The following is a 22,755-nucleotide window of genomic DNA, read 5'->3' as shown; positions in this document are numbered from 1 at the left end:
TACATATTCCAATGTCATGTTCCAGAAAGTGAAAATGTTCCCACTTCTTGGAACCCTTTTTCCCCCCGAAAATGAATTCTGTGTTTTACTCTGATTTATTGACAGCCTCCATCTGTAACACCAGGTCTTTAATAAATTTAACATAATCTGTAAATCATCTTCTGATTCAGCCCCAGCAAAATACCCTCAGTTAAGTCATTCAAATGTACACCTAAATTAGCATACTTGATTTCAAGAGCCAGGTCATTTATGTAAAAAGAAAACAAGCTTGGGGACAGGACATCACCTTGTTTAACACCAAAGAGGGTTTTAAACCAATCAGTTTGTAAATCATTTACCTGAACACAAGCAACAGAGCAACTTTATAGTGATTTTAGAGCTTGATAGAATTTACCATCCACCCCTGCTTTTAAAAGTTTTAAAGCAAGCAAATCCCTATTTATCCAATCAAAAGCTTTTTGAAAATCTACAGAACATATGAAAGTAGATTTATTAACTATTGTTGCAATCGTGTGAATATGATCAATGCAGGCTTGATTTCTTCTGAACCCATTCTGCTCATCAACTAAATATTCTTCTGTTTCCAGATACTGGGTCAGCCTCACATTCAAAATACTACTACATAGTTTATACACTGTGCTAAGAAGGCTGATTCCCCTGTAGTTGAGTGGTATTCTAGGATCATTCTTAGATGACTTAGGAATAGGTTTGATAATAGATGTATGCCATGCAGAAGGAACATTATTATATTTAAAGCAAAACCTAAATAAACAGAAAAGCATGTTTAAGAGGCGCGCAGTTGGCGGAGTGGTTAAGAGCGCATGCCATGTACGAACGTACATACGCAGCCGACCCCGGTTCGAATCCCGGCCGGAGGTCCTTTGCTGCATGTCACATCCCCTCTCTCTCTCCTCATGTTTCCGATCTATCCACTGCTAATAAAAGGCGTCTATGCCTCAAAAAATCTTTTAAAAAAAAAGCATGTTTAAGAGAGGTGGTGACTTTAATACTTCATTTGGGATTTCTTCCACACCAACTGCTTTTTTCAGCTTAGACCTGTTTATAGCAGTTCTCACTTCCTCTAGAGTGATATCATAATTCAAAAACAAATTTGATGAGTAGTTTTCTTGCCTCATATTTCTCTCCAAATCATCCTTTAATTCACATGCTTCATCTTCAAAAATAAGAGGAATATGACTTCCTGAATATAAATCAGCAAAATCCTGCTCCCACTTTTTGATTACAAACTCTTTCCTACTTTCCAGGACATCATTACTTAGAACAACCTCCATGGGTACTTTCTGTATCGTCCTCGGGCCTAATTTATCAATTTCCCTCCAAAATTGTTGTGGATTATTAGTTTGTTAATAATCTAATCTCAAGGACTGCCCTCTCATAAATTTCCTTTTGTAGAAACTTAATTTTTTTTTAAATCAAATATAGACTGTGCTTGCCTGTAATTTTCTCTCAGTTGTTGTTTCCTCAAAGGATCATCACATCCCATCGTTTTTCGCTCATTCCACAATTTTTGAAGGTAAAAGTTCCAATAAGGCTTTGAGCCCCTCTTTACCTGCTGAATGTTGTTTTCATTTAAGTTTTGGTTTTGACATTTTTCCATTTCCAAACTGATCATATCACAAAAGTAATTGTACCATCTATCAGCACTATTTTGTGAACCTTGACAAGTTTCAAGTTTTCTAGTTAACTCTGCTAATGCCAAGCAACAAGTATCAGAGGACATAAAGTTCTCAGGGGAGATTCTGCATCTCCTTTTGGATTGCGAAACTCGTATATCTTCTTCTGTTATTTGAACTCCAACTTTAAATGTTAACAGCAATAATGAAGGATCAGGTAAGTGACGTCTTTCTCCAATGAGATTAATACAGGTCGCAGCATTTTGATCTATAAGATCTGTAGCAGTAATTACTTTAAAGTCAAGACAAGACTCAAGGCAATTATGGGGTGTCACTATATAGTCCACCACAGCTTTTCCTCTTACTGATATGGAGGTAAAATTATCATCATTTAGATTTATCCTAACATTTAAAAGACATTAAAAGACAGAGCATTTAGAATCCTTAAGAAATTCAAGGAAGGATTCACCATGACTATTGAGGCATATATCTAAGGCCACTCTTGGTGGAACATTGTCTAAGTCCCCAATACAGTCCTCTTTATCAGCAATACGACTATTAAAGTCGCCACAAATATAAATTGCGTCTGTATCCAAAGAATAAACCTGAGTTAATAAACTAAAAAACGTGTTGCAGTCTCTTCCCCTTACAGATCCTTCTGGGGACAAATAACAGGAGAAAACCACAAAACTATACTGCTGATCTCGATGTTCAAACCGCACTCCAAGTATACCATCCACAGATTTATCCACGACCTTCATTTTAAAGTGTTCAGAAAGTTAATTTTTAACTAATAGTCCTCCCGAACTCTTAGGGGCATGTTTATGTTTGTTTCTGTTGTTTCCATACCAGGAGTAGCCGGTTACCTCAATAACACCCTCATCGGATAGATGCGTCTCATTTAAGGAAATAATATCTGGATTTAATGACAGTAGTAGTAAACTTCTGAGCTTGCAGTTTGTAAAAGTCCATCCATTTACATTCCAGTGCACTAAAGACAAACAGGATGAATCAGTTCAGGATGTTTGGATACTTCTGCCTTTTTTTTTAACTCTTCATTTTTTAATTTTTCAATCAAGTTACAAATATACCAATAGAAGGCAAAAACTTAAAAACGAAAACAAACAACACCAAAAACACTGGGTGACCCGACTCCTCACTGACTTAACTCACTGTTTTACCCCTGCCCTTCTCAGTCCAATTAGATACCTGCCCCATACTTTTTCTTATATGCAGTCCATTTTCCCCAACGGTGTCCACAGAACTCTGCTTAAGTTCTCAGGCAGTAGGTCCTCTTTTCCGTGGAGTACATTTTCTCTACAATGTCCGTCCACTGACCCAGTTCAGAAGGGTCGATTTTCAACCAGTTCCTCGCAATGGCCTTTTTAACCGCAATTATCAATATCTTAAAAAGATAAGTATCCTCTTCTTCAATCATACCATCTGGGGACAATCACAGGTACATAATCCGGGGGTCACCGGGGATTTTACACCTTAATATCTCCTCCATAATCTGAATGACACTGATCCAAAATGGCTGTACTTACACATGACCAAAAAATATGTGAGTGAGCATTTTACTGACCACAGTGTCTCCAACATTGCTGCTGTCTATCCAATTGTTTATTTTTAATGTGTGGAGTGATGAAAAAACAGATGACATTTTTCCAACCAAATTCCCTCCATCTTTTTGAGTTCGTCAAAGTTTTTTGGGTGTTCAGTATGGAATGCCAATCACCAACTGTCAGCTCAGTGTTCAATTCCAGTTCCCATTTTGTTTTAACATTAGGGTATTTCTCCCATTTCTTTTTTGTAAACTCCTGTACAGTGTAGATACAATTGTTGAGAGTGTTTGTTTATATGCACTTGTCAGCACTTCAGTTACTTCATTAACATCTATTGAGATTACTTTTTTAATTTCTTTATTATAAAAATGTCTCAACTGGAGGTACCTGAACATATCCCTATTTCTAAGTCAAACTCCGTTTTAAGTTTTTCAAATGTTTTAAAAGATTGTCCCTCTACAAATCTATAAAAAGCTGTTATTCCTTTTTGGTCAATTGAGCAAGTGATGATCAGTTTCTCCAAGTCTAAACCTGGGAGTTTGAGAAGGCCAAATCAAATATTTTATAGATTTAGCTTCCCACTTCGATTTATATGTCTGTCTGATTGCTTTACGTGGCGTGTAATTTAAAGAGAGTACCTGCTTTTTGTGATGTTTAATTTGTAGCCTGACATCTGTCCGAATTCCTCCATTACCCTGATAAGTTTGGGTAATGTTGAGTTTGGGTACTGGAGATATGATGATATCATCTGCAAAAAGTCCTATATTATGTTCATCTGATGCTATAGTGATTCCTGTCAACTCTTTATTCTGTCTAATGGCTTGAGTGAGAGGCTCTATATAAACTGTGAATAGGGTGGGGCTCAAGCAGCATCCCTGGTGGGTCCTTGTAAACAGCATCAAGCTGTCTGTCAAATAGTCATTGATCTTAATTCTGGCCGCAACTCCAGTAGATTATTTCTTCGGGAGCGGGATTCCAGGTCCGTTATTTTGCACTGCATGGTGGTCTGGTGCTCCAAGCAGGTGCAGAGCACCGCGGTGGCCTCCGCCACCCACCGCTCCACCTGAGCCACATGGGACTCCGCTTCCTCAACTTATTCAGTCAAACTGTGAGCTTCTGCCACAAGTTTGTCAAGTCAACCATTGATTTCTTGTCCCAGGTGAACAATGTCTTGTCTCAAGCCATGTCCCCCTTTAGGTCTTTCCACTAAAAGGCTGACAGGCTGTCCACTAAAAGGCGGGGCTTATCAGTGAACCGGGGGGGTCAGGGTGCGGTTGGAACCTATTCCACGTCCCATGGTGTCCAACACCTTGGACTGAGAACATTGTGCTACATGTCATTGACTCACCTGACTTGCCACTTATACTCACTTATCCCTGCCTTAAAGTGATGGTTCGGAGTGAAATGGACCCTAGGTAATTTCCACCAAGACATCCAGCCAAACACCCCCTCGGAAGCATTTTTAGCGATGGTCAGCAGTGGTCAAGATAGGGCGATCAGCCGAATGGCTTCGTAATAGCGCGATGGTACTTACAGTATATCTCGTAAATTTCCCCACTAATAATGCATGGAATGTTACCAAACTTCTGCAGTAGTACACATAGGGTCTGTACTCACAAAACGAGGCATTTTAAAGTTTGTAAGTACATCAGGAGTTTATTTAAAAGAACACTTGCCTGATAGCTTCTACTGCTAAAGCTACGCTGTTTGCGTAGACGGCACGTCGGTGTTTACACAGCTTCTTCTTCGTTGGTATTTAATGGCAGTCGGCGTATACCCAGCTGTTTCCGTGAACGTATCTGTATATGCCGACTGCCATTAAACACCAACGAAGAAGAAGCTGTGTAAACACCGACGTGCCGTTTTTTTTGTGAGTACAGACCCTATGTGTACTACTGCAGAAGTTTGGTAACATTCCATGCATTATTAGTGGGGAAATTTACGAGATATACTGTATGTTCCATCGCGCTATTACGAAGGCGTTCGGCTGATCGCCCTATCTTGACCACTGCTGACCATCGCTAAAAATGCTTCCGAGGGGGTGTTTGGCTGGATGTCTTGGTGGAAATTACCTAGGGTCCATTTCACTCCGAACCATCACTTTAAGAGACTTAATCCACAAGTTCCGCCCCTTAAGACAAGAGAGTTCAGTCATATGCTTTCTTATCCAGAGACTAATCTCCTGCAGAGAGGAACTATGAAGTAGGAAACCGGGAGTTGCTGGCCAAAAAGCTGGTGTTGGAGGAGTTGACTGGAGGCACTGACTAGGGGGGCTGAACAGCCATTCCTAGTGTGGACAGATCATAAGAATCTTGAATATATCAGAACCGCCAAGAGACTTAAATCCCCACAGGCCAGGTGGCCATTATTATTTAACCGGTTCAACTTCCCCTTGTCTTATCACCCTGGTTCTAGAAATATCAAGCCAGATGCCCTCTCCCACCAGTTTAAGCTGGTCGACACCCACATGGGTCCCACCATTATCCTGCCACCTCACCTGGAGAAAAGGCCAGGGCTGCACTACTCCCGCCCTCTGGCAGCTATACGAAAGCAGTGGTCAGACATCAAACTCCCACCTCAAGGAGCATCAACCCTGCAGCGGTCCAACTTCAGCTCCCCAGGACGATGAAAGTGCACCCCACCTTCCACGTCTCCAAGGTTAGGCCCACCAAGAAGAGTCCTCTAGGTACCATCTCGAGCCCCCTGCCGCAGGGATCGTGGGCACCGATACTTACTGTTGGGACCTCACCATTAGGACTACACAATGCGGCCTACAAAAGCCTTCACATGCGGTCAGGACAAAGGAACAAAAGGAGATAAAAACTACAACCGCCATTTTAGTTTCACTTCTCGCCGAGGTGCGAAGTGCAACGTCATACAACTGGTGCCCTATTGGCTGACAACCACAGGTACCCCAGGGGGTCCCCGGGAGCAGCCGTGAGCTATACAAACCGGCGCCGCCTTAAGAACTCTCTCTTCCATCGCAACACCACGTTGCAACACAAGGTAGACTCCTCCACCGCAGCACACCGCTGCAACAGGAGGCGAACTTATAACGTCTGCAGCGTTTCCTTTGTCCTAGGCCACAGTCTTCTCCCCGAACTCGCTGGACGAGCGACAGACTGTTTTTCCCCATTTTCCGCGACTCGCCCCTTTTCTTTTACTCGATTATATTGTTGCCTGCGGAAGGAAGAAACGCAAACTCTTTTCTTTATTCAAGCTTGATCAACGAGAGGAAAAACGCCCCGCTCTCGTCTGGACTCAGCCTACTCACGTCCCCCGCTGCCGCCGGGACTCACGAAATACCGTCGCTGCTGCTGCCGCCGCGTTAAGGAACGCCGCCTTCGCCGGGGCGGACTCACAGCCTACGCAACGACACCAGTAAGAGGCTATCAGTCTGGGCAGAGACATAAGTTTGATAGTGTAGGATATGCTTGTAATTCTTGTTAACATGTTTTAAGTTTTGATCACGGACCGCCGAGTCCGTTGCTTTCTGCGTCGTTGTATTTGAATGCTGGGTTTCATTTCGGTAAACAGTGCGTGTCCAACCTCGGACACATTCACAAGCTCACTAAGTGATCTACCATTAGTCTAAGGACCGGGGTCCCGCCGAACGAACGCCAGTTCATTCACGAGCTCCCGTGTGATGGTAATAGCTTACTGATCCTTTGTATTACGCGCACACTCTTTGTTCTGGCTAACACACATGTGCACACACATACACCGCCCCCACACGTATCCTACGCCAGCTGTTTCCATCTTCGGATGCTAAGGACATAGCTCCATCTGGTGGCTGTACCCGGCCATCTCTCGCTCTCTCTCCCTCTCTCGTGATTCTATCTGACGCCAGTGGCTCCGCCCCTGAACGCTGTGGGGAATAGCTCCATCTGGTGGTCGCGCCCGGCCATCTCTCTCTCTCTCTCTCCCTCTCTCTCCACAAACACACACACACACACACGCACGCACGCACACGCACGCACGCACGCACGCACGCACACATACACACTCCACGTGTCTCTTCCTTTGTTTAGCTTAGCTTTGTGTGTTAGGTAGTTAGATAGTAAGGCTTTGTTAATTGCAGTGTTATTGATTGTGATCATTATTACTGATTTTAATAAACCTTATTATATTATAACTAGCGGTCTCTTGTGCTTGTTGTGTATATGTCACTGGATAACAGCAGGTTGTGAAGGCTAGTGCTTGAATTTCACGCCTTTTTAATTGTTTGATTGTTTTTATACTTTTATGCCAATGATCACGATGATTGGCATGTGAGTATAAGACCTTTATATTGAGACTGAATACAGTTTTTGGTTATCTTTTCCCTGATCCCAGGGTGGTGCCCCGTTTATTCATGATTATATCATAATAATATATTAAATATAATTATTAATATCGATAATCATATTGACATTAATAATTAGCTGTTGATAACCAAATCTGCTCCTGCTACTACCCCAACATTACTATACTATATGTGTTTACACTTATTTGGCCAATAAAACTGATTCTCATACAAAAAGACACGTTAAACAAGACACATGAAACAAGACTAATAGAAGAATTAAACAGAAGCATGCCTACAGCATGAGTTGAATCTTGAACAATATCCCAGCTCAAGGTGCCCTTATGACCTTTTTCCTGAACTTTCAACTGTGTCATATGTTCTTCATAAGTTCATATTGGAGATGGATCTGCTTACACATGAGCTCATTTTTAATCCATAAGACTTGTAGGATACTTTTTGTAGCTTAACTTTTAAGCCAACATGGACAAGAAGTTCATTACACCTGAAAGCTCCCAGAAAAAGCTAGTAATAGAGCCTTTAGTTGATGAGTCAGTAGTACATACATGGTGGTCAGTGAGGGGTTCCCAGTGAAGGCATTCTCCGGGATGGACTGGATGTTGTTACTGTGAAAACCACTAAACAGGAAACAAAACACAAGTTAGTTTTAGTCAGTTAGTTTAACACCCCCCCCCCCCCCCCCCCTCTACTGTATCTCTACTGTAAACTCTGATCTGTAAGTATCAGGAAAACACAAAGTTGAATGTTTTCAAAGTTATTGTTAGAACTTTAATGGTATTATTCCCGACCAATGTCAGGACAGCAGTCATTTGCCATCTTCTGAAAAAGGCTCAAGACTCACCTGTTCAGACTTAACCTCGACTCTACATAGCATGACCCACTAACACCCCGCCCCCCCCCCCCCCCCCAAAAAAAAACCTTACCTTTAGCACTCTGGTCATAGCACTGTTGCTCTTAAGGTACTACTTACACCTAACACTTGTTCTATTTTTAGCATTTGTCCTTCCTTTGACAAATGTACTTATTGTAAGTCGCTTTGGACAAAAGCGTCTGCTAAATGACCTAAATGTAAATGTATTATTAAAAGCAGACTAGGAGAAGACTTTGACTTTGAATCCATCGCCGAACCCAAAAATTCCCACCACCTTCGTTCAGACCTCCATTCAAAGTTGCTCCTCTAGAACACCAAACTAGTGCTCGATATCGGCAGAGTGCACGTAATCAGGAAGTAATCATTGACAGACAAGGTAGGCCGTCCAATTATTTTCGCCGGCCCAAGCTTTTTGATTGGAGGGGATTTTACAGTCCTGCCACGGCCACAGATGACATTTTTATTTTTTTTATGTCAGAGTATTTAATGTATTTGTTGCTATCGGTATGTTACAATGATTTCAAGTAATATAACAGAAAATGTTTCTGAATACAATCACCTACTCAACCTTAATCCATAGCTACCCTGTGATTTATCTAATTTACATTTTTCGATTGCTTGCTTGAATTGCTAATCAATATTTATTATTTTTCCAGACAACATGAAACATGACCAATAGTCACCGACATGAAAGAACTATGAAAGTTTTAAGTTTGAGGGGTTTTCTTTGTTTTCCCATTGAAGCAAATTCCTGAAGACGTCTCTTGTCAACTTCTTTTGTTTCCTGGTCACTATCTCAAACTCTAATACTTGAGTTTATTCTCTGCAAACCAGTTGATGGTAATTCAAATACATTTTTTCAACATACTGTAACGTCCGACCGGACGTCAGAAGAATGACGAGGAGTTGGTCTCACCTTTCTCATTTATTAGAAACACAACAGTTACTGTCGGCCGTAACTACGCCAAAATGACAACAGCGCTGAGGTTGTCTTACAGCTCTCATTCCTCAATAGCTCCCACACTTTTTCATGCCAACACACACTCCTTCCTACACTCACCCCGCCCCCTTGCTTACTCATCCAACCACATACCTGTCTATACTAAACACGTTCACTGACAGTCCGAAATCACAGAACTTTAGAACACAGAACACATTATAACAGTAACATTACTGCAGGGTCGCTACAATACGAAAGTTTGCTGCAAATTTAATTTGACAGTTGAATGTAAACACAGTTAATGGTAAAGCAACATATTGTAAATGTGCAGTTGCAGTGAAGTCTCTTTCTCTTTAGGGCTTGAACAATTATAAAAATCAACCAAACAAAGCAACATAACGTTTTTGCCATGATGTGGCTTTGAAAGTCCAGTGCATAAAATTAAAATGGTTTATCGTATACTGACATAATGTAATTCTCAGGCAAATATGTGAATAATTTTGTGGGTTTTTTTGCATTTCAACTTTTTAATATGACACATGTAAGTTTACACCTTTTTTTCTTGAAGACAGAAACATGGTATGGATAAGTTTTCTCAGTCAAACACATCCAAACAGTTGAGACTCACAGTTCCTTCAGGTGACTTAGAGACCAGATGGCCGTTGGAAACTCAACCAGATTGTTGTAGTTCAAATCCCTAAAAAGAGAGTAATTATGAATGACAGGGAAAGAACTTGTGAATGAAAGTTGAGAATGTAACATCAAAGATATCAGCAGCCATTGAGATGTCTCTATAGCACATATATACAGAGACTAGGAATGTTGGATCTGGACTGGGATTAGCATGATACATCAGATATGTTAAATCTAAATTGGGAATCTCTAATTTAAAGGGGAATATTGGGTCAAACTTGGAATGCCACCTTAAAAGTCCCTTATGATTCTCCTTTTCAACAAGTTAACATAGGTCTAAGATGTCTGTAAACCATAGGTGTTTTTACACAGAGATTCCTCCATAATCAAAGAAAGAAGAGCCCTCGATACACCTCGATCACACATTTATAAAGAGCGTTTGTGTGTCTCCTTTTACAGAAGCATTCCGGCATTGCCGAACCAGGTGGTGACGTGAAACATTGCAGCGCCAACGGTCATGTGATGTATTAAATGCATTATATCCTTTTATGTTTATATCCATATCTTCATATTTGCACTATATCAATATCATCTCTAAGCCTCTTTGAGGTCACTGTGTCAAGCGAAACTGCACATAAGAATTTCATTGCTGAGTGTGAACTTTTTCTACTGTGTGTGTGAATCTTGAAATCTAAATAAGCGTTGATTAGCTTGAGCGCACCAAAACATTTTGCTGATCTTGCATATTAACACGATTCTTCAACCGCAAGCAAGTTGCTGTGCATCATGTTGATGAAACAATGGCGGCCTTGTGTGAGCAATTAGCTGCTTTGCATCTTCTTCAGATCCACATTCTGAGCTTGTCCATCCTCCGGTGGTTCATCAGCCACGTAAGACATCTTCACAATGTCACCATCTGTTCCAGCTGACTGGCTTGCTCCATTCACTGCTCACCTCGTTCCTCCTCTGTGACCACCTCTGTTGGCGTTTCAGAGGCATAACGATTCTGTCCCCGTTCTTTGACCGACTTAACGAGTCAGTCAAAAGAGAGCAGTGTATCTTACCTACCTCCGAGTGGAGCAGCGGTGATTTCTTCTTTCAATGGTGCGAGTGGGTTCTGGCAAATCCCACTGCATCTGCAAACTGCAAGCTGACAACTTTTATAACACTGTTTGGCAGATACTGTTTTAAAAGATAACCTTTTGGGATTTCCAGTGCACCAGAAAATGCGGAAAATGCTGGGACACTGCAGGGGCTGGAAGGTGTGGAAGTGTTCATGGACGACATCTTGGTCTATGGGACCTCGATGGGAAAGCACAACACCAGGCTCGAGAAGGTATTGCAACGTGTGGAGTCAGCAGGCCTGAAACTCAACAAAGAGAAATGCCCCCTCAGACAAAGCCAGCTACACTTTCTGAAGCATCTTATTGACCAGTTAGTAAGGAAACGTCCAGGGACTGAAAAGAGTACTGGGCATGGTAAACTGCCTGGGTAGGTATGTTCCTGGCCTATTCACAATAGGTCAACTGCTGTATGAGCTTTTGAAGAGCAAGAACACCTGGACTTCGAGCCACTCAAAGCAGTCAGCCTTTGAGAACATTAAGGAGATGCTGACTACGGCGCCAGTTCTTGCCTTCTATGATGTTGCTAGGACCAGAGCTGTGTCCGCCAAAGCCAGTAGCTACGATTTGGGAGGTGTACTCCTGCAGCTCCATGGTGAGAAGTGAAGGTCGGTGGCTTACTGCTCCAGGCGTCTCACCGAAGCCAAAACACCCCATGCCAAGATATAGAAAGAGTGTCTGGCTGGCGTGTGTGAAGTTTGAGTATTTATTTAAGTATTTATGCGGCTCACAATGATGTAGAATGCTATATAGCCACAGTGATACACAGCATCCCAGCATCCCCAACCAGAATGGAGAGCATCAGAATGCAGCAGCCGATAGTGAGCTACAGGCTGTCATCAAATCCATCAAAACAGGATGGCCCAAATACAGTAGTGACATTCCACTGTATACCAGAGATGAGATGAAAGTAAAAAACGAGCTGTCTGAAGCTGATGGCTTGGTCGCACGAGGATGCAGGATCGTTGTTCCAAGGTCATTGAGAGCAGACATCTTACAGAAGATACACAATGGACACCAGGGGCTCACAAAGTGCAGAGGAACTCAGGAAATAGAAACAGCATTAAGACGTGATATATACTTAGACTGCTTTTCTCCAATCAACCTTAACCAACTAACGTCAATGATCTCTTCTTCTAACCCTTCAACCTGTCTCCTAGACCCGATACCAACCAGGCTACTGAAAGAAGTCTTACTCTTAGTTAGTGCGTCGTTACTAGATATGATCAAAGTATCTTTATTAACAGGCTATGTGCCACAGTCATTTAAAGTAGCTGTAATTAAACCTCTTCTTAAGAAGCCTACTCTAGATCCAGGGGTTTTAGCAAACTACAGACAGATATCAAATCTTCCTTTTCTCTCTAAGAACCTTGAGAAAGTAGTCGCCAATCAGCTGTGTGACTTTCTCAACAATAACAGTCTACTTGAGGACTTCCAGTAATCCATGGCCAGAGCTTTCAGCCATCAAGCTCCTCTTCTGTGGAACCGTCTTCCGGTTCTGGTTCGGGAGGCAGACACTGTTCCCACATTTAAGAATAGGCTTAAAAACTTTCTCTTTGAGACCGCTTATAGTTAGAGCCTCTCTCTCTCTCTCTCTCTCTCCCTCTCTCTCGCTCTCTCACTGTGTATGTTCCCCCGGAGTCCCTGTGCTTTCTCGCCTAGCAGGTTTCCCTGGGCCGTGATGGAACCTGATCCGGACTGCACCGATGCTGTGGTCTTGTTTGACTCTTACCGCCAGTATTTTTAAGGTGGCTGACTATTGATTAAAGTAATCGACTAAAATCGGCATCTCTACTGTTACTAACTTGACTACTCCCGGGATTACTCCCGTGCTGCTGCCATGGACTACTACTGTTGATACTATTGCTTCTGTTAATGCCACCACTACCGCTAATGCTACTATTATACTACTACCAACACCAAATGCAGTTGGAACCCAAGGGCCTGGGCTGCACGACATTTCTGCCTAAAAGCCTATTAAGGCAGTTTTTTCTTGCCACTGTTGCTGTAACGCTTGCCCCTGCACTCTTACAAATAAGGGTTCCAATAGGGTTCTTCTACAAGGGCTGAGGTTCTACCTGGAACCATTTGCTTCTGGAAAGGGTTTTTCAAGGGCTCTTGGTAACATTAATGGTTCCCGTAAGAACCATTTTGATCCAGAGAACCCTTTAAAACCCCTTTCCTGAATAAAGGGTTTTAAAAGGGTTCTTGGTAACACTAAGGGTTCCAGTAAGAACTATTTTGATCTAGAGAACCGTTTTTGGAAGAAAGAGTTCTTCAGGGATTGTTGAAAGCATGGGTATAAGATCCTGTGTCACCAGGGACATACTTCCTGATAACACTTACCAATAATGATGCAAAATACAATTCCTTGTGACTACTGATATAAATACTTTTCATATCCATTTTTTTTTGTTTATTTGTTTTTTACTTCTTCTCCAGATCCTGTTGATCAAACTGTAACATAATTGCCCATCTTGGGATTTGAACACCTGCCACCCAGTCTAAAGTCACTGGCAGTAGTGCCTCAGCTAACCAGCTAGCTGCATTGAGTCATCAGGTCCACCATTCTAGTCTATTACCTTACACCTTCTGATCAGACATACAAAGTCCTATAACTGAAATGTTCTGTTACCAATTTATTTTCACAACCATTAGTTATAAGAAAGCAAGACCTTCATCAGCAAATCTTGTTGACCCAGGCAAAGATTAGCTGTGACTGGGATTTTAACCCCCACCCTCCAAATCTAAAGTCTGTACTGGGCTCCTCATCTCACCCAGGTGGTCCTACCAGGTCCTTCCTCTGGACCACCTACCCCGATCTGCACTTGAATTCCACGCCATCTCTATCACCCTTCCTTTCAAGCTCAACATCATAGTGATCTATCGCCCACCCGGTCCTCTCGTGACTTTTTAGATGAGATGGATGCCCTCCTGAGCTGCTCCTGAGCTACTCCTCCCCCTCCTTCCTCCCTTACTGCTGATGACTTTGCAACTTACTTTACCAAGAAAGTAAATGACATCAGCTCCTCATTCACGCCTATTCCCTCCCAGAAAACATCTCCCCCAACTCTCAACTCTGATGGCCTTACCAGCTTTAGCCCCCTCACCTCTGAAGACGTTCACGCACTTGTTACTATCTGGAACGTGCCGCCTACAACCAACTGTCATCCTATCTCTCGCAGAACAACCTCCTTGACCCTAATAAATCAGGATTCAGGACTGCTCACGGCCCTCCTCACAGTGACCGAGTCCCTGCGAGACGCCAGAGCCTCATCCCACTCCTCTGTTCTCATTCTCCTCGACCTATCTGCTGCATTCGACACAGTCAACCACCAAATCCTCCTCTCCACCCTGGCTGAACTTGGCATAACTGACTCTGCTCTCACCTGGTTGACATCATACCTGACAAATTGCACCTTTCAGGTCATATGGAATGGCTCTATGTCCAAACCCTGTTCTCTGGACACGGGTGCCCCTCAAGGCTCAGTATTAGGACCGCTTTTGTTCTCACTATACACCAGATCACTAGGTTCTGTTATTACATCGCATGGATTCTCCTACCATTGCTACGCAGATGACACCCAGCTGTTCCTCTCTTTTCCCCCAACCTCTGACACTCACATTGCAACTCGCATCTCGGACTGTCTGGCTGACATCTCTGTCTGGACAACTGCACATCACCTCAAGCTTAACCTGAATAAAACCGAACTCCTCTTCATCCCAGGGAAAGACTGCCCTCGCATGGACCTGTCGGTCACTGTCGAGGGCATCACAGTATTACCTTCCTCAACTGCGAGGAACCTGGGTGTAATCCTCGATGACCAACTATCCTGCACCCCCAACATCACTGCTGTGTCCCGATCCTGCAGATTTGCCCTCTACAATATCCGCAGGATTCAGACCTTCCTCACAAAGGATGCAACGCAACTCCTGGTCCAAGCACTGGTCATCTCCCGCCTTGACTACTGCAACTCTCTCCTGTCCGACTCCCGGCCTCTGCGACTAAACCATTGTAGCGTATCCAGAACGCTGCAGCACGCCTTATCTTCAATCTACCCAAATTCTCCCATGTGACCCCCCTCCTCCGTGACCTCCACTGGCTCCCTGTTGCAGCACGCATTCAATTCAAGACGATGGCACTGGCCTTCAGGGCCATCAATGGAACGGCACCCATCTACCTTCAAACACTGGTCAAACCACACGCCCCGAAGCGAGCACTTCGCTCCTCTACTTCAGCTGGCCGGCTGGTACCACCATCGCTGAAATCAAACAAATGTCGCTCAGCAAAGTCCAGACTCTTCTCTGTTCTGGCGCCTCAGTGGTGGAACAAACTCCCGACCAATGTCAGGACAGCAGAGTCATTTGCCATCTTCCGAAAAAGGCTCAAGACTCACCTGTTCAGACTTCACCTCGACTCTACATAGCATGACCCACTAACACAAACTAAATGTGTGAGTTAAGAGCTGGTTGCCCCATGGATTGCACCATATGGTCTGGTCTTCCCCCTCTACAAACCAGGTGTGACATACCAATAGTGATTACTGTGAACAGAACACGACAAAGAAGAACAGAAGAGAGAGAGAACAGAAGAAACTTCAGAGAATCAAGGTGAGCTAAATATAATATCTTATTTCAGCATTCTTGACCCTAGCCGAGGACTTTTATGGTGAAAGGTGGACTAAGCATTTGTTTCTTGTTATGTTTTGTTTGTTTGCTTGTAGAAATGACTTACACAGCTTGGACGAAAGCCGAAGTGTGCCATTGGCTTGAAAAAGAGGGTTTTGCCGAGATTTCCATTATTTTTACAATACGTAACATTTTGAGTACTCGTTACAACACTGAAAAGTATTTTAACATTATTTAAATCAATGTGAAAACTTTGTGGGGTTCCCTCACTTTCTCATGATTCTGTTCCACTGACACAATTAGTACGTACAGTATGCACTCTGATTCCTTTCATTGGACCATGCATTATTTTATTGTTTGTAGATAGCTTACAATAAGGCGCAGTAAATGCAATAAGTGCACCTTGGATTGATGGAACTAAAACTCTTTTTTGTCTCCCCTTTCTGCCATGTCACCATTGCTGGAGTTAACACAAATTCACCTACTGAGGACAGCATGATGTGTCTGGCCTGTCATGTTGCTGACTCCACTGGAACTATGCTGACTTTTGACCTGTTCTCCCCTGGGACCTACACAGCCTGTTCTGTTGGACTATCTTTAAATAAATGTTTTCTCATTAAAATGTTTTGAATGTTTGTTCAATGTCAACATCATAAATGACCACAATATAATATGAAGTAAACTGATCTGTAGAATACAATATGGTTCTTTATAGAACCCTCAGAAGACAAGACGGTTATTTGTGAAAAACATTGAAAAGGGATAGATGAAACATGAAAAACATGAAAGGGTTCTTGGTGGAACTCCTTTTGTGGGTTCTAGATGAAACCCTTGAAAAATGAAAGGGTTCTTAGTGGAACTTCCTGTGTGGGTTCTAGATGAAACCCTTGAAATATGAAAGGATTCTTAGTGGACTCCCTGTGTGGGTTCTAGATGAAACCCTTGAAATATGAAAGGGTTCTTAGTGGAACTCCCTGCATTGGTTCTTTGTACAACCTCTAATGAGGGGTTCTGTGTGGAACTCCCTGTTTGGGTTCTAGATGAAACCCTTGGAAAATAAAGGTGTTCTTGGTGGAACCCCCAGTATGGGTTATTTGTAAAACCTCTCATGGGGGGTTCTGGGTGGAACCTTACACACACAGTTCTAGGTATAACCCTTTATGTGGGGTTCTCCGTAGAACCTTTTATAAAGGTTCCACCTGGAGCCAAAAAGGGTTCTCCTATGAGGACAAGCCGAAGAACCTTATATGGTGTGGGTGATGTTGGGACTTTGAAATTGTGTTGACTCTGGAAATTTTGAGCGTATTCTAGTCTTGCTCAATGTGTTAAGTGTCCTGAGATGACTTTAGTTGTGATTTGACACTATAAATAAAATTGAATTTAATTGAATTGCAGAGGCAGCGCAAATGCCTTGGTTAGGTGGCCATAGCTCTCTGTAGACCTTAAGAACACTGTAAACACACGCCAGATGTGCCAGGAGCAGAAGCAAGCCCAACAAAAGGAGTCGCTCATCTCCACACCACTGCCCGAGCGTCCATGGAAACGAATCGCTCTCGACCCCTGTGAATACAAAGCACAACTACCTTGTGATATCAGACGGTACCTGGAAGTACTACATCTACCATATACGACCAGCACTCAGGTTATTCAGAGAGAGAAAGCAACCTTCGCTAGGTTCGGAATTCCAGAAGAAGTGGTGAGTGACAATAGACCTTAATTCTTTAGTGCAGATTTCCAGGAGTTGGCCCAAGAGCTCGACTTCAGACACATCGCATTCAGTCCCCTCCACCCTCAAGGAAGGTTACACGGAAAGAGAAATACAGACTGCAAAGAGAATCCCTGAAGATCCACTGATAGCCCTCATATGCTATTGATCGACTCCCTGTACTACCATGGGAGTCAGCCTGGCAGAACTACTGATGGGGAGAAAGATCAGGACGACGCTCCCTACACTTGAGAAAACAGAAAGACTGTCAAACAAAAGGACAACAAAAAACACCTATAGAAAGAAAGAGAAGAAATGAAACAATCACATGTTGGATGTGTATGGTTATGTGTATGTTATATTTTGAGCTAAAGAGTTATAGAGAACTGCTGCAATGTTTTGGTAAGAGAAATTCCTGAGTTTTATTTTGAAAAGTGCTGTATAAGATATTTGATACTTAGCCTGTGTCAGTAAGCAATGCAAGCCTAATCTGAATTGATAGGACACTTTAAGTTTAGAAAAAAGTCAGTTGAAATACTGTTTATTATTATTATGGTGCTGTTATTAACTATGATTAATACACTTTGTAGTTAAAGGGGCCATATTATGAAAAACAGGTTTTCTCTGGTCTCTACACCTATAAACTGGTCCTCCCTGAGCCTGCCAACTCCCAGGATGAGGAAAACAAGCAATTCCTGCATGGTCTCTGCAGCCCACCCTCTGGTAAAACGGTGCTCCTAGAAAAAAAGATCCCAGATTCAGCTCCTTTCTTTACGTAACGAAAGGAGTCATTTGCATAAGCCCGAACTCCTGTGCACGATGATAGGAGATCCGAAAGGGGGGCGTTTCGCAACACAGCGCTGAGAGCCGACAGAGCGGACAGACAGCTCCAACCAGAGAGACCCATGGAGAGCTGACGGACGGAGAGCATGGACAGACCGACAGCAGGACCGACAGCCCGGGCCGACAGCAGCACGGACCGGCACGGACTCACGGACCCACAGCACGCATGGACCCACAGCACGCACGGACCCACAGCGCGCACGGAGAGTGTGGACCAACATCACGGACAGACAGCAGGGAGAGCGCGACCGACAGACCCATAGCGTGCACTGAGAGCACCCACGGAGAGCGGCACGGAGAGCGCGCACGGAGAGCACGGGCAGACAGCGCGCACGGACCCACAGCGTGCACGGAGAGTGCAGCCCAACTTACCGGTCATGGCGCTGGGTGATCCGGCTGGTGCTCCGTGAATAAATCCCTGTGCAGGTGAAGCTGGAGACAATCCTCCGTCTGTCTCACACGTTCTGGTGCTTTTTCACTGCTGCCTCCGGTCGGACGGAACACAGGGGCGTGTGTCCGACAGAGCACCGTGCACGGTGGTCCGGGTCTGGTCTCTTGCGTTTCATTTTTACGGCTACGGTCCATGTTAGCTTCTATGTGTGTGCTAACCACTTCACATCGGGCTGCTTCAGTAACATAGGTCAGTACAAAGCTGCCTTTGCCTCGACACTGACCCTAGTAAAAGTATCTGTCCCCACAATACGGGCCCCAGCAACTTCACCTGAGCCACATAGGCGAGCCATAGTGATACATCCACGTAAACATTGCTACATGCTGCCGCGTAGCACAAGCTATCCTGTCTCTCTCCGAGTAGGCGATAACAGACGGAGCTCATTAGCATTTAAAGGTGCAGACACAGAAGCAGCATGTTCTCAGTAGAGCTCATTTGAGCAACTTTTAGACAGCTGGAATTCAGGACCACAGATGGGTTTGGGGCAATGCATATCGAAAACAGTGTTGTTGGACCTCTGACAGCTGTGTGGAATTGATGAAAACAGTATAATATGGGAACTTTAACATAACTTTAGAAAAAAGGCAGATGTCATGTATGTATGCAGATGATAGTATGCCAAGTTAAGGTACAGCAGTTGTTACAACACTGTTACGCTTTACGGCAGTAGACTGCTTTGGGACCGGGTCTGTTTACAGTGGGACAGTTGTATGTTGACCGCCTTCAATAAAGCTGTGATAAACAATAAGCTAGACCCTCGATCATTCTACAGACAACAAGCAATATTGATTGTAATGCAGTGTGGTTAATGTCGGTGCTAAGTACGTTGTATGTTTTCCAGTGGGTGACATAATGTTACATTTTAATTGATGCTGATAATTGCAATATTCTGAACGGAGTAGTCAATGAAAACAGCTCTGTTCATTTCATATTAAGGTTACAAATATGTCAAGTCTGTGTGTTATGTAAACTCAATTGTGCTCTCAACTTTATGTGCCAAACTTACTCCGCCGTCACAACAACAGATACAGGAAATCTTTCCTGCCACAAGCCATCACATTCCAAAACAACTCTCCCAACTCAGCAATATCTGTTAGGTTACTTTTTTCACAAGAGTCATATATTGTTGGAATGCTCATATTTTTCAATTAATTTCCCCAGAGCACGATAAAACAAGCTCATATGCAAATTCTATCATTTCAAACACGCAAATTTAACTCCCACTCACTCACAAATCCAACCACCGCGAGTAGAGCAGTCAGCTGCCAGCAGGCAAGAAAATGCTCTAGAAGCTCATTGTGACTGGAGGTCTGATTCCTGCTCGCTTGGTTCATTTCTGCTCGCGGGGATCCGAGGGGAGACCCTCGCCCTCTTATGATTGGTAATTTCCTTATACTGTACCTTGATTGACAACTTCCAACAGACATCTTAAATCTTTGGTTTCACCAGCTAGTTGAGGTCTGACAACAAGGAGTTGAAGAAATTGAAGAGAAACAGAGGCAACATCTGAAGATTTACAAGTGATACTGATAAGTAGCTTCATCTATGGAGCCAGCAATGTATTTACTCTGAAATGTGATTTACATATGTACTGACAAACATGGATAGAGCATTTCCTCTGTCTCTTTTGTTTAGTTGTGCTGTGTGTTAGAAGTTAAACAGAGCTTTTAATGAAAATACTTTAATTTTTTTTTTTTTAAAGATGCCAGGAAGAATCTGGATGATCTGATGGAGGCACTGGGGGATTGAGTGTAGACAGGCTGGCATGAATCCAGGGAAAAACAAATTGCTTGTGGAAGCCCGAGAAGCAGAATAGAGGTGAAAAAACCTGAAGCACAAAAATGGACAGAGTCAGGAAAGGCAGGTGAGAAAGACAGACAAATGTTATTGGGAGAAAAACTATGAACAGAAATAATTACCTCATGTTTCAACGCACAATTGGACAAATACTGGATGAAGAACCAGAGTTTAAATAATATGGCAGCAGGTGGGTCTTGATTGAATTAACTGCAGGTGTTATCAGGAGAGGAGGCGGAATCAGCAGAAAGAGCAGCAGCAGACAGACAGACAAAGGGAGAGACTGACAAGGCACACAAGGGCCTCCCTTGGATTCTGCCCCCCAATGGGACAGATGAGAATGAGTTTGTGTACCCTCTCGTGATCGCCATCTGCCTCTCCCTATGTTTGTTTCCTGCTAGCAGCTGACTGTTCTACTTATAGTGGTGGAATTTGTGAGCGAGGACTTATATCGTGCAAGTGGGAGTTACATTTGCAAGTGTGAAATTATATAATTTGCTTTTTATCGTGCTTGTGTCTTTTGACTTGAATGTGATGCCATACAGACCACTATTTAACAGATCCACAATATATTCCTAAAAAACAGCCTTTTAGGGTTAATCAACCCAGCTGTCATTGGGTGAAGGCAGGGTACACCCTGGACAGGTAACCAGTCTATCACAGGGCCGACACATAGAGACAGACAGCTAACCAGTCTATCACAGGGCCGACACAGAGACAGACAGCTAACCAGTCTATCACAGGGCCGACATGTAGAGACAGACAGCTAACCAGTCTATCACAGGGCCGACACATAGAGACAGACAGTTAACCAGTCTATCACAGGGCCGACACCACCGCTGGACTGGGCATAGGGCATGGCGGGCATATGCCCGGTGGCCTGAAGCCTTTTATTTATTTTTTTATTCATGCCAAACTCGCGTCTAACGTAGCAGGCCACGTTAACTTCAATGCAGGCCACATTAACGTCAATTCAAGTTAATGCAAGTTAAACTGGCAGATCTGCCCTTTATCATGATTGATTGAAGCCTGGGCCAATGAGGTGAGGGGCAGGCCAATTACGCCTACCCCTCCATCTCAGCCTCCGTTGGTGACTTGGTTGGTTAGCCACTGCTAGCAGGCAGATCGAAAACGGGCAATATGGACCCTAGTGGGAAGAAAAGAAAGGGTGGCGCTGAAAGAGCCAGGGACCAGAAAAAAGCAGCCCTTCAGGCAGATGCTACGAAATGCCTAAAAATAGCTGATATGTTTGCTGCTCGTGGACATGGAGCCTCCACATCTGCAGCAGCAGCATCAACAGGTAGTGGAGGAGAAGATGCTCGACAGCAGGTGGACGAGGCGGCCATGACGGTAAGTCAAGGTTAACTTCAGCTATTAATTAATGAACAGCAAAATGTTTATAAATCAGACATCTATGTGTGAGAAAGAAATATTGATCTTCTGTCGAAGTTAAGTGCTGTCTAACCTTGTCACTCAGATATGAATTAATGTCGGACCGTCGGATATTATTTTGGTGCTGCTCACTGCCAGTCATGTAATGTAGGCTAGGCTAGGTTAAATGGTGTGCATGGCTAGCTACAACGCTGCCGCAGCCAGGTTGTTTATTTATTCTTTATTCTTCATTGCATTTGTGTGACTGTCGCGGTGGCTGCCGCCAGGTTGTTTCTTTATTCTTCATTCTGTTTGTGTGACTGTCGTGCGTCTGCCTTACGAAGTAAAAGCTTGCTGTTTTGCACCGTCTGTGATGCGGTGGCGTCTGCTGGTGTGTGGTATGACGGCTTCCCTGTGTAGAATGTATTTTGTCATTCATCAAGAATCTGGGCGCCGACGAGTGCGGCAGAAAGTCTGATCAGCTCTGTGTTTGTATCTTTGATTCTCGTCAATTTTAGCCAACTTTTCAACTCCTTAATTTCCGTCGGGGTTAATAAAAGCACTACTCTGCTCTATTGTCCCAACTTGCTGACTGCTCGTGTGCTTTCCAAAGGTGTATCAGTTACAGAGGGAAGGGAAAGGGGAGTAATTACATAGACTGACATGTGTATAAAATTTTATAATAACTGCACGGGATTAAAAGTAATGTAGTTTTATCATTTTAAAATAAACATAAACTCTGCATAAGATACTTCATTTAAAGGTCGTGTATGGTGTTTGTGGTATGGTTATGGTGTTGTTGTTGTTGTAGTAGTAGGCTACTTCCAGGCTGCTGCCAGTTTCCAGAAGCTGCAAAACATACTGTACTTTCGTCAGATCAGTAAATAGT

The 22,755-nt window shown here is 43.4% G+C and overlaps 1 protein-coding gene across 1 annotated transcript in view; it reads right to left on the bottom strand.

Moving 5' to 3' along the window:
- The window catches only part of LOC311031893 (leucine-rich repeat-containing G-protein coupled receptor 5A-like), a gene marked incomplete at its 5' end in the record, with an annotated part of 148,023 nt that overhangs the window by 60,144 nt on the left and 65,124 nt on the right, over positions 1-22,755 (bottom strand). The window contains 2 exons of the mRNA XM_084038449.1: positions 8,051-8,122; positions 9,945-10,013. Coding sequence (XP_083894575.1) covers positions 8,051-8,122; positions 9,945-10,013 — 141 coding nt within the window. The remainder of the gene's footprint in view (positions 1-8,050; positions 8,123-9,944; positions 10,014-22,755) is intronic.

Source organism: Eutrigla gurnardus (assembly GCF_963514095.1).
Source record: "Eutrigla gurnardus genome assembly, chromosome: 21".
Lineage (NCBI taxonomy): Eukaryota > Metazoa > Chordata > Actinopteri > Perciformes > Triglidae > Eutrigla > Eutrigla gurnardus.
The sequence above is the reverse complement of the archived record's forward strand: the minus strand, read 5'-3'. Positions and strand labels throughout refer to the sequence as shown.